This window comes from Pteropus alecto, unplaced genomic scaffold (assembly GCF_000325575.1).
Source record: "Pteropus alecto unplaced genomic scaffold, ASM32557v1 scaffold159, whole genome shotgun sequence".
Taxonomy (NCBI): domain Eukaryota; kingdom Metazoa; phylum Chordata; class Mammalia; order Chiroptera; family Pteropodidae; genus Pteropus; species Pteropus alecto.
In genome coordinates, this window is record NW_006443122.1 from 760753 (window position 1) to 773928 (window position 13176).

General features: G+C 42.9%; 1 protein-coding gene across 1 annotated transcript in view; it reads left to right on the forward strand.

Moving 5' to 3' along the window:
- Positions 1–13176, forward strand: part of HUWE1 (HECT, UBA and WWE domain containing 1, E3 ubiquitin protein ligase) — a 155140-nt gene that overhangs the window by 122851 nt on the left and 19113 nt on the right. The window contains exons 50-62 of the mRNA XM_015597907.2: positions 191–373; positions 3090–3262; positions 3611–3759; positions 4507–4582; positions 5413–5511; positions 6100–6233; positions 6421–6589; positions 7926–8154; positions 8780–8958; positions 9249–9338; positions 9500–9654; positions 10811–10856; positions 12306–12593. Of these exons, the coding sequence (XP_015453393.1) occupies positions 191–373; positions 3090–3262; positions 3611–3759; positions 4507–4582; positions 5413–5511; positions 6100–6233; positions 6421–6589; positions 7926–8154; positions 8780–8958; positions 9249–9338; positions 9500–9654; positions 10811–10856; positions 12306–12593 (1970 nt within the window). The remainder of the gene's footprint in view (positions 1–190; positions 374–3089; positions 3263–3610; positions 3760–4506; positions 4583–5412; positions 5512–6099; positions 6234–6420; positions 6590–7925; positions 8155–8779; positions 8959–9248; positions 9339–9499; positions 9655–10810; positions 10857–12305; positions 12594–13176) is intronic.

Sequence of the window (13176 nt, forward strand, 5' to 3'; positions counted from 1 at the left end):
TTCCATCTTATTTTTAAAATTATGTTTAAGGAAAATGAAGAATGTTAACTACCCAAGGAATGAGTTCTCAACTGTTAGTCGTTACTTCCAAGAGGAAACACAAAGGGCACAGTAGGGTTCTCTGAGGTGAGTTAGTGATGACATGGCCTAAGATTGAGCTATGATAGAGGTGTCAAACTTCTCTCCTCAGGCTTCAGGCAGTGATGTGTATCATCAGTACTATCATGGAGTCCTGCCCCTCTACCTCCAGCTTCTACAGCAGTGCCACAGCCAAGACCCAGCACAATGGCATGAACAATATCATTCGACTCTTCCTGAAGAAGGGACTGGTTAATGACCTGGCTAGAGTGCCTCACAGCCTGGACCTGTCCAGGTAAAATCATTCCCAAGCCCTAGTCTCAGTCTTTTGCTCTCTTTAATCATGCAACTTACTTCTCCATTTGCCTAATATTTCATATTTTCTTGCAAGATGAGTAGTAAGTAGCCGGTTTGATGGAAAACATTTGGGTGTAGGTGGGAACCTGAGTTCTTAGTATTGTGGCTTTTAAGGAAGGCACTTTCTTTAGGCCTGAGTTTTCTCATTTGCTGCAAACTCAAGAGTTGGACTATATCACTAATTTTTTCCCAAGCTTCCCCTCTTTATTTATAAATAATCTTGTATTATAAGATGGGTATCACAAAAATACAGATGAGCAAAAATAAAGTAGACACCATATTCCTACCACCCAGATTCCAGTTACTTACTGTATGTCTTTCAGTGGTTTTCTTTGCATACATAATGAATTTCTTCTAAAATGATATTATATATACTATTGTATAAACCTGGGGTAGGACATTTTTTAGGGGTTTTTTAGGTGGTTTTTGTTTTTTGTTTTCCATTAGTAGTCTCATCCTATCTAATTTCCAAGTCTATATTCAGAAACTTTTGTCCAAACCAGAATCCAATTATGGACCTTACATTACAGCTGGTTATGTCCTCTACATCTCTATTCTAACACAGTTCTTAAATTAATTTTTTATGTTTTCATTGCTGCTGTTCATGACATTTGTTGAAGCAACCAGGCCTACTGCCCTGCAGAATGTTTTACCTTCTAGATTTGGTCCATTTGGTACCTTGCAGCATAGTTTAACTCTTTACTCCCTTTTTCTGTAAACTTTTGTTAGAGCTAGAGGCTTAATGGAGCTATTTAAACATTATTGGCTGGGGTGTATCATAGATGATATACCTCTCGTTTTGTATCAAAGGGAGACAGATCTCTAACATTATGAATCATGATAAGATTGACAGCTAGAGTGATAATCAGCATTGTACTGTTATAGTTCCCCCCTTCTTACTAGAAAGTAATCTGTATTTATTACTTTGGCAATGTATAAATGTCTGCTTTCCTATCAACCATATGCCTAATTAATGGTCTTAACACCAGTTGATAATCTTTGTGTGCATTAGTTAATTCTTTGGGGATTATCAATGACAACTTTCTAATTTCTATCATTTTTTCCTACATTATTAGCTGGCAGTTTTCTGTGATGTAGCACTAGTTCAAGAGCGAAAGCCTAGTTAACCTGAAATACAGTTCCTACTGAAAAGACAGGATACAAACTCAGTTTTTTCCCTTAAGCCACCAATTTTCAGAGCAAAATCAAAAATAGATTAAATCACTGCCCAAAATGTGAGTTTTCTCTGGCTTCCTGTTTTCTAAGTAGCATTATGGGCTCATGAATTTTCATTGATTTTAATCGGTGACTGAATTATTTGGAGCACTGCAGTCATCCTTTTCATGCTTTTTCATTACATGTTGGCCTGTAGGGCCTCTTCAAGCTGACTTCTTTGTCCTTTTAATACAACCTCATCAAATTTTTAATAACATTTAAAAATTTTGCATTCTTAGGAGGTTAATGAGCACCATACACATCTCACCCAGATTAACCAGTGGTTAGCATTCTGTCCTACTTGCTTTAGTCCATGCCACCCCTCCCCATTTCAGGAGATTAATGGGTGATGGTTTGAAATTTGTTGCAGACAATGATGTTTAACCTCTGAATACTTCAGCACATGTCTGCTAAGAATAAACATTCCCTTACATGGCTAGAATACCGTCATCACATCTGAGAAATCTACCATTAATATAATAGTATTCAATATATATTTCATATTCAGTTATTCTAAGTGTGTCTTTATAGCCTGGGAAAGAGCGTTGTGATCCAGGAACCAGTGAATGTCATTCATTGCATTTGATTATCATGGGTTTCTTGTTACTTTTTTATTTTGTTTTTATTTTGGTTTTTGTTTTTAATACTTGACTGTTTTTGATACTGGATTGTGTAACCTGGGGTGGGGTATTTTTGAGGAATCCAGAAGGCCAAATGTCTTACAGTAATATCCCATAATCTGGGTTTGTCTGATTGCTTTCTTATGATTAGATTCAGGCTAAAATTTTTTTGGCAAGAATAGTACATATATAAGTGATGTTGCCATTCTCAGTACATCACATTAAGAGACACATAATGCCAATTTGTCCTATTATTGGTGATGCTAAGTTTAGTCACATAAAATTTGCTTTCCCCTTCGTATTTAATAAGTTATCTGTGAGGTGATCCTTTTAGCTCATATGAAGATCATGTGACTATCCTTTTTTAACTCAGTAGTTTTAAAATTCATTAGTGATCCTTGCCTGGAATACTTATGTTGCTGGTTGCAAAGTGATGCTTTTCTGATTCTCTCATTCCTGTGTATTAGCTGGCATTCTTTTATAATGAAGACCTCTTCCTGTCTGCTTTTGTATCCCTGTGGCTACAGGTTCTTTTTATTTTAATTTGTTATAATCCATTACCATCATTATGGGGCGGGGGAACTAAAGCAAGTAGGACAGAAAGCTTCTTGATGCTCAAATTTGGCCTGTCATAATGACACCATTAATTTTTAAAAGCCTTCTTGCTTTTGAAAGCATTCTAGCACAACAGTATATCCCAGGCTCACCTTGTACCTTCCCATGCCCCATTTTGGGGATCAGTTGTACACTGATGAGCCTTATTTCCTTATAGTGTGGATCTCTATGCTCAGTCCATCTCTGTATCTTCCTTTATCTCAGTCCCAACATGGCCAACACAGTCAATGCTGCTCTAAAGCCTTTGGAAACACTTTCCCGGATTGTGAACCAGCCCAGTAGCCTTTTTGGCAGCAAGAGTGCTTCTAATAAGAGCAAATCTGAGCAGGATGCCCAAGGAGCTGCTCAGGACTCCAGTAGCAACCAGCAGGACCCAGGTAGGGAATCAGAGCCAATGGACTAGAGTGCTGGGTGGGTGTAGTTATTTCATGGGTATGGCGTTGCAACTATTCTGGCTTGGTATTGTTTGCCTGGGAACTTGCTGGCCTTTCAGAGATCTGTCATAGTGGTGTGGGAATCTGCCCCACAAAGAATTCCTTAAAATTGTAGCCTTATTTGGCTATCCTCACACGTAGCCTTGTCTTTTCCTTTGTCACCCATTCATTTATTCTCTGAGAACTTGTAAACTTGCCCAAGGAAGGGACCTTATTGTCTTCACACTTGCCTCGTGGTCCCCCGCACATAGATACCCTTTGCTTATTTTGCTGGTTGGTTGATTGTTTCAGGCGAGCCTGGGGAAGCAGAAGTGCAGGAGGAGGATCATGATGTCACTCAGACAGAGGTGGCAGATGGGGATATCATGGATGGGGAGGCTGAAAACGACTCAGTGGTGATTGCTGGGCAGCCTGAGGTGCTCAGTTCACAAGAGATGCAGGTAGGGAGGCAGATCACCCAGCATAACCCTGTTGCGGCGCTGAACGAAACCCCCAAGTGATGTGGGTGGGTGAGTACTTTAGATCCTTGCCTCAATGCTGTCTGCTTTGCAGAGGAGCACAGATGATGTGCTTAGTAGATGCACAGTAAATGTATTTGAATTGTATTAAATGAGGGGTGGGGGCAGGGTTAGGATGCCATGTACTATGAAATGGAATAGATCCCAACAAGAAAACTTAGGCACAGGTGAAATGTTGACATAGAACGCTTGCTCGAGCCCTTTGGACCCAGGGTCTTTGATTTACTTGGCTCTGGTCATTAATGGAAGCTCCTTAACATTACTGTTATGCCTATAGCACCAGCTCTCACTGGGGCATTCAAACAGCAGTCTTCTAACAACCCGAAAGAAAGCATTGTAATTTCTGGAGCTGGTAGCAATGGTAAGAAATAAGGCCTGCAGTCCTAAGCTGCTAGCTCTAAGGAGATCTGCATATATTCATGGATGATATAAAGACTAACCTAGTCTCAGATAACTGGGGTAGACCCATTTGAAGGACAGTCTGAGTGTGGATTGGCAGCACGTGGTGTTTCTGTGCTCTTAGCACCAAATGTGTGGTATTTATATAATACCCTCTGTCACACATTATCTTAGAAATACATGCTCCCTTGCTGGCTTTTTTTAAGGGTATCCGTGCTAGCACAATGATAGACTTGTATGCATCCATATATATGTTCTATTTCTCTCCAGGTTGAGAATGAGCTGGAGGACCTGATAGATGAGTTGCTTGAGAGGGATGGCGGATCTGGGAACAGTACAATTATAGGTGAGAGCCCCAGAACTGAGTATAGCCTCTTCCTTTGCCTCAGTCTCTCTTGGGAGGACCCTTTTTCTCATCATCTGCTTGCTCAGCTCTGCCTAAGGGCTCATAGCCAGCCTAGATTGCTGCTTGTCTTGATGTTAACGGTCTTACAAATGAGAAATTCACAAGCCATGTACAGACCTTTGATGGGTCTTAAGTGTTGCCTATGTGGGGGTGGTGGAGGGGGTGGCCATCAGTCTAGATGTTACATCAGGCACATATTAAGAGTGTTTATTATTCATGGAGGCCTAGAGGAGGCTGTAGAGGCTGTAAGGTGAAAAAAACGCTTTCCTTTCAGTTCTTCAGTGAAATCCAGGGGTTTTCCACCTCTGAGATTCATTAGTGTAAAAAGAGCTATCTTTCCATAAGGGTGGCCTTTTTACAACTCGGGGAAAACGGCAAGTGTACCCTACTGTCACCTGGCTCCGGGGTGTGTGTGTTACTTGTTTTTATTTTACCGATGATGAAGGAAATCAAAGGATTAACGGAAGTAGACAAGTATTCTTAAATTTGACAAGGCTTTTTCACACCCATTATTCTCTGTGGTTTCACAATTAGTGGAATTGGCAGGGCAGATGTGATCATTCCGTTTTACAGATGAGGAAACTGAGACTCAGACAGGTAAAGTGACTGGCCAAGCTCATCTAGCTAGTCGACAGCAAAGAACCCAGGTCTTCACCCTCATCCAAAAAGGAAAGTGGATATCTGCTGGGTGTACGTAGCTACTTTAGGCGTACCCAATCTGGAAAGGGAAGTCCTCTTGTTCAGTGAAGGCTCTGCTCTGTAACCTTCAGTGAGCAGAAGTGGAGAGGATGAATCACAAGAGGACGTGCTGATGGATGAAGCTCCTTCCAACCTCAGCCAAGCTTCCACCTTGCAGGCCAACCGAGAAGGTGAGAGTGCCGAGGCCAGAAAGGCCTCCCTTCTTGCCCTGCACGTCTGACAGACACTACATTAGGGTTTTCCTGGAGGCAGCTGCCCACATGTGCAGAATAAGGAAGCATCTGTCTGCATGCGCTGACATATACCATCCACTTTATCCTCAGCCAATTTTTCAAATAACATGTTACTACTGCTTGCCCAAAAGTTTGTCACTTCTTACTTGGTTCGCTTTCTTCTCACTCACCTGCTGTCATCGCTCCAGATTCCCTCTTAACCAACAGGATGCAGTCAGTAGCAAAGTAGAGCTGGAAAGGCAAGGGGGCACCAGCAGACTTGGCCAAGTCCTAGACCATGGCTCCTCAAGCACCACCCTGTAGCCAGCCTCCACATTCAGCCACCCTGCTCAGCGTGTTGATGCATTGATTAGCACTTTCAGGATATTGGGGCTGGCTCACTAAATCTGTATGTCACCCCAGATCTGGTTCTTCCTCTCCTAGAGTCAGATACCCCATTGCCTTCCCCCTCAATCTGCCGGTCTGCACAGTAGCCTGTTTTCTAGCTACTCAGTATAGTCCTCCAATGTGCTCCCTTTGTTTTAGATTCCATGAATATCCTGGACCCTGAGGATGAGGAGGAGCACACTCAGGAAGAGGACAGCAGTGGCAGTAACGAGGATGAGGATGATAGTCAGGATGAAGAGGAGGAGGAGGAGGAAGATGAGGAAGATGATCAGGTGAGGGGGGACTGTGTTTGGGTTCATTCAGACAACCTCTTCTATGGGAACACAGAGCTGGAAAAAACCAACAGTCTGGGTTGCTAGCCTCCGCGCCTCCCTCCCTCATGTGCAAATGTGGCCATGACACCAGACTTCAGAAAATCCTTATCTCCAGCAATTCTCCATCTCCTATTTTCCCCTTAAGGAGGATGATGAAGGTGAAGAGGGAGATGAAGACGATGACGACGATGGCTCTGAAATGGAATTGGATGAGGATTACCCTGATATGAACGCTTCTCCCTTGGTCCGATTTGAGCGCTTTGACCGGGAGGATGATCTCATCATTGAGTTTGACAACATGTTCTCCAGTGCTAGTAAGATACAGGGGCTCAGCTGGGTTTTATCTCTTGATTCTTATACCCTTCTCTAGGGTAAGCCAAGCAGTGAACCAAAGCAGCTATCAATCTGAAACAGACAGCACTTCTTTTCCTATGCCGACTTCCTGGGGCAAAGGATATCTGACTCCATCTCTCTCAATAATTGTACACTTAGAAGAAAGAAATATGAGAGGCTGCTCTTGTTCTCTCCACCTCAGTAAACAGGCAGCCATTTTAGAGCCTGGACAACTTGATGATTTGCTTGAAATTTTAAAAAATGGGAGACCAAAGCTGACTGCATCAGGCATCCATGTGCACGCTACAGTGACAGGGCAATCAATAATCCTTAAATCTGTAACACTGGATCTTGAGAGTTTGGATGGACACCTTTGAGCTTGGCATTGGGGAGTAGATTTGAGCACATTCACTCTGTTCATCAAGGATGCATCTTTTCGGAGGAGAGAGTGAATCTCTTCCCTCCTCTCCCATCAACGTCAAAGTGCCGCCCTAGCATCAAGTTCTTAAAATCAAGCTGCTGTCTCAAGAAGGCAGGTCTTGACCCCAAATCACAAGCATGATGTAGCAGAAAACACTGAACTGTTTTGGTCTGTTGTCTTGGCCAAATAGTCTCTTACCTCTTTGAGCCTCAGTTTGTCACCTGTAAATGAAAAGTTTGAAAAGAAAAAAAAAAATGGGTTGGATTACGTAATTTTCAAGATACCGTCTATTCTGTGAATTTCTTTGCAATTTTTGCGATTTCCATCATTCTTCCTTACGTTGAGCCTCTGTCCATTCAACAAATTGAACAAATGAGGAGTACCTACTGTGTCCTAGGTACCAGGAATATAGAAGTAAAAAAAGGAAACAATGTTTTTTCTCTCGTAAGAGCTTATGATCTATTAGGAATTATAAATACGCAGGCACTACATTGTAGTGTGGTAAGCAAGCACAAAGTTAAAGGTTATTAAGCCAATCCGTAGAATCAGAGGAAGTGACATCTAAACCAACAACAAAGAACAGGTGAAGAAGAGAGGAGTCTCCAAAGTGGAACAGCATGTTTCTTGAGGAGCCTAGAAGCATCACTGTGGCTATAGTGTGGAAATGGATTGGGAGAAGGTACTATTTAGGAGGCTGTTGCAGTATCCAGGTGAGAGATGATGGCATAAGCTATGGTAGTATCAGTGATTGTAAATGAGGTGTGGGAATGAGGGAGAAAGGACAAAGCTCAGGTTTCCGTGTGAGGAAGTAAGTCCCAGGAGACATGGTTCTGCTTAAACAACCATGGAAGAAATTTCTTTTTCGGCACTGACCCCTTTGCATATTGTCCTTGCAGCAGACATCCCCCCATCCCCAGGAAATATCCCTACCACCCACCCACTGATGGTACGCCATGCAGATCATAGTTCCCTGACGCTGGGCAGTGGCTCCTCTACAACACGTCTCACCCAGGGAATCGGGCGCAGTCAGAGGACCCTAAGGCAGCTGACAGCCAATACAGGCCACACCATTCATGTTCACTACCCTGGGAATCGCCAGCCCAACCCTCCCCTCATACTCCAGAGGTGAGTTAAAAAGATTATTGGTCTCACTAGGCTTCAACATGGTCTTGAACTGGGGGAAGCAGTCCATTACTTAACACTTTTGTCATACACACAAATAAAATATTTATCCCATTTCTTTGTGGACTATACATGCAACCTTTCGGGGACTACCAAATTATATAACATGTTCTTTTGCTTAAGTGCTCTACGTATACATACATCATTAAGCAACTCATGTCAAGCGCTTAACACTTTAGATATAAACAGGACAGGATCCATGCCCTAGGGCTTAGAAGTTAGTGGGAGAAGTAATTTTAGAAGTGAAAGGGATATAGGTGTCACAGTGGTCAGTGTACAAACTACAGTGGGTGTACAAGAGAGGTATTATACCCTAACACAGTACCTGGCATTATTAGCGACACTCACTCTGTGCCAGGAACTGTGGAATAATATGCAACCTGAGCCCAAATAAAGTTCACAAACTGATGGAGAAGTAAAAAAGAATAATAATAACAAGACCTATATGTAATATGATCGGTCCATGATAGTGTCATGCATTTCATAGAGGATGCAAAAGGGATCTCATAGTAACAGGTTGCAGGGATGTACAGTGACCATGGCACCCCCACCATCAATCACCCTACAGGTTGCTTGGTCCCTCTGCTGCTGCTGACATCCTTCAGCTGAGCAGCAGCCTTCCCTTACAAAGCCGGGGCCGGGCCCGCCTCCTAGTGGGCAACGATGACGTCCACATTATTGCCCGATCTGACGATGAACTGCTGGATGACTTTTTCCATGACCAGAGCACAGCTACCAGCCAAGCAGGCAAGTTTGTGTGGTGAAAGGGAGGATACAGTTTGTCAGGTTCTACTTTTTCCCTGATGAAGGAAAGCAGAACAGTATCTGCCCTTTCTGGAGAAACCTTATTTTATAATAGAAACCAGAATCACTCAATTGACTTAGCCAGAGGCAACAGAAACCTTATTATCTCTGGGTACCTGTGATATACCAAACCTCGTGATAGACATTGGGTCCTGTTAGGGAAATACTGCATTGTTTGGGTCGGTTGACACATGACAAGGTCAAGAGCCTCACTCTCCTTTGTTCCCCTACAGGGACCCTGTCCAGCATCCCTACAGCCCTGACCCGCTGGACAGAGGAGTGCAAAGTTCTCGATGCTGAGAGTATGCACGACTGTGTTTCAGGTGTGTGGCAGCTTGGTTATCAGGGCGGTAGTCAGCCCTCCAGTGCTGGGATGAGTATATGGAAAGTTATTTCCCTGGTTCTCTGTGGCCATGAGTTCTGCCTCTTGGGTTCGTCCGCCACCTCCCTTGAGCAGCCTCTGGTCATTCCTTCTTTGATCCAGTTGTTAAAGTACCCATTGTCAATCACCTGGAATTCCTGAGGGATGAGGAGCTGGAAGAAAGGCGGGAGAAACGCAGGAAACAACTGGCTGAGGAAGAAGCAAAAATAACTGACAAAGGCAAAGAAGATAAGGAGAACAGGGATCAGAGTGCACAGGTGATTCCCAAGGGCTGGGAGGATTTGTCTTTGGCTATGTCTGCTGTAACTTTCAGATGGTTTTGGCATACACGTGGCACCAATCCTCAGATGTTCACAGTGAACCTGAGAAATGATCCATTCCAAATTTGCTGTACACTCACATGATTTTAGGGGAAAGAATTCAAACTCAGGGGGGAAATCATTTCTCCATTGTCTCAATGGGAAAAACTAGAACCAGAACCAGAGCGGCTTCTGACTCACTAGTCACACTTGTAGTCAGTGCCTTCAGAGACTGCAACTAAACAAGAATGACCTTGACTAAGCCCATGCTCTTGGTTCAATTCCATTTCTTTCGGTGGATTGTTTTATGTGGCGGGGAACCTTACCGAGATAACCCCATTTATTCATCTGAGTAAGTTATGTTTATGCTTCAGATCAAAGAAAATGTTCCCACCCTGAACCCCCCATCACCACATTTTCTAGGGCTCAAAATCTCTACCATGATTTTGGTTTAGAAAGAAGCTACCTAGCTTTTTCTGAAACTTCTGAGATCTCAAACAGTATAGCTTTGAGATATATGAAATAAAAGCTAATAGAAATACAGAGAAATTAAAAGACTTTAGTGAAAGAATTTAATTATATCCCACTTAGCAGTTAGGGTATCCAATATTTTAAAAATAAGGATGTTGAAATGTTCAGCTATGTTAATAAACTTGATCTAACAAATACCTTTGTATAGAACTTTTACCTAATGAACAATAACACATGAAAAGTGATATAAAATGAACAAGCCTGGCATGTGATTGAAAAAGCTAGAGTAGACAAAATGAGCCCAAGGAAGGGAAACTATAGATAAACCTTTAAGAAAGAAATTCTTGCTGGTCTCACGATTGTGTTCAGGTCATGTCCCATGCCCAGCTCTGAAGTGGTTTTTATTACCCTTTCCTCTCATTGTTCAGTCAGCCCCCTGGCAGTTTCCTCCTTGTCCCCAAGCCATCCTTGAATGCAAGTATATATGAGAGAAACTGGAGATGATATTTGCACACTAAACTGCATCTCCCATCCAGGTCATAGAACTCCTAGATGGCATATGTGGGGGATGGCGATGATTACAGTTGGCCTCTCTTTTAGGTGCTTGCAAAGCCCCACATTGGTCTGTTCCTTCTCTTTGCAGTGTACTGCTTCTAAGACAAATGACTCCACTGAACAGAACCTCTCAGGTAACTCTCTCTCCTTTTTCCCCTTCTTGCTAATTGGTTGATTTTTTTCTCCTGACCCTTCGGAGTAGCTGGCCCAAGTGGGCTGAAGATGAACACTGGTGCTCCGTGGGATGAGGTAGTAGATTGTATAGTTTTAGGGTCATACCCCGTCTTGGAGATAACTATACAGTCTACTGTCTTTCCCACGGTAGTACATTGCCCGCCGACGTGCTCTGCTCAGCTGCTTGTTCTGATTATGCTGTGCTGCCTTCTGGCATGTGTAGTGAGGCCGTATGTCCTGTCCCCTTTGGTATCTAACATTGCATGGTGGTGCTTCATGAGAACACTTGATGACAGTGGTTCCCAAATGCCAGTCTTCTGTGGAAATGAACAAAATAAGGGAGGTTTAATGAGTTTTTCAGAAATCTGAATTTATTTGACTTAAAGGACTTTTTTATAGAGATCATGTCCTTCCTAGTTCTTTGGTATCAATTTTTTTTTTTTTAGTGATATTGATACGATTTTTTTTCTTGCTTGGCTAAATTAAAAGTTGGTAACCCTATGTTAGTAGTCTCTTTTTACTTTTTACTTTCTATATAAATTTTATTGGTCTGTAGAATCTAAAAGTCTAGAAACATTATCTTAAGCAATCTGCTTAATGTCAGTAGTCATTTTGTGATTTCAATAACTGCTCCATGTGGTATTATATGTCTCCCCCCACCTCACCCCCCCTATTTCCTCAGAACATTCCTTCTGCTTCCCTATACCTTCTGTCTCCTTTGGCACTTGAGTTGGGAAATGATTGTACCAAAGTCTGCACAATATTTTTTAAAGCAGTGAAAGAGGGTAGGTGTCCTGGTGCCCTTAATCTAGCAAGAGGTCTTTGAAAGTGTCTGTCATCAGGTAAAATGGCCTCTTGCCTGCTGCCCTTGCCAGAGGATTTTGCTCATGCCAGGGTGAGGTAGTAAGTTGTATTGTTGTGGGGTAGGGATTTTAAGCCCCAATTAGAAGATAACTATACAACTTACTACTTTCCCTGGTGTGTGGCATATTCAAACAATCTTGGCACATTTGCTTCCATCAGACACAATTGTAGATGCTCCTTAAATAATCAGGACTGGAAGAAAAGGGAGGTTGAAGGGGACAGGTGATACTTAGGGTGAGGCATATAACATTATAAAGTGACCTAAACTCTTCCTCTTCTTCCTGGGGTGCAGAAAAGATAATTTTTAGGGTCTACAAAGAGATCTCCAATTCTTAGGACTAAGAGAAGCACTATGCTTTAGCCCTTATTCTGGGTATACCAGACAAGCCACAAGCTGTTCCTAGGAGCAGTTGATGGTGGGGGGGGGAATCATACATCACTGGTTGGGTGGGATACTTATCAAGCCACATGTGCTGATTGAGTGGCTCCCTAAGTCCTTGGCTGATTGCCCCTTAACACACCCATTGTCGTTCTTTCCGAGAAAGATGGGACTCCAATGCCTGACAGCTACCCAACAACCCCATCTTCAACTGATGCAGCTACATCTGAGTCCAAGGAGACCCTTGTCACTCTGCAGTCCTCACAACAGCAACCAACACTCCCACCCCCATCAGCCTTGGGAGAGATTCCTCAAGAGCTGCGGTCCCCAGCTGGAGAAGGGGGGAGCTCTACACAGCTATTGATGCCTGTGGAGCCAGAGGAATTGGGTCCCACAAGGCCAAGTGGAGAAACAGAAACAACTCAGATGGAGTTATCTCCAGCTCCCACTATAAGTGAGTAGAGTTTCAAGGTTTTGGGGGGAGGGAGTAGAACAGGAGGGAAAAATGGAATCTTTGTAGTTTCTTTTTCCTTTTTTACTTTAGAGAAATAGTAGCTCAAGTCCTCAAATAGTAGGATCTCAATTTGCATATTAGCTTTCTTAGCTAAAGTTGAGATTTCGTCCCTGTGTTCTCAAGTGATTGTTCATGAGTGTCTAATGATACTGGTGATGATGCCAACAGTTTCTCCAGGTAATCACTCTGTTCCTGGGCTATCCTGCTGAGCTCTTTTATTTAACTTCTTTAAAAACAATCCTCCAGAGTAGGTAGGTGGTGTTATCTCCATGAATAAATTGAAACTTAGAAGTAAAATAATTAGCCCAAGGTCACTCAGTAAATAGTTGAGCTCTGTAACTCTAGATCTTAAAATCCAGATCTGTGTGACTAAAGCTTGATTTCCTTCAGCACTTCCAGGGATGGCAAGCACGTGACCCCACACATAAAGCTCTCCCGTCCTGGTAGACACCATTTATCTCATGTACCTATTTCCCATTGGTCTGAAATGGGGCCCTCAAAATTCTCAGCAGTGTTTCAGCAG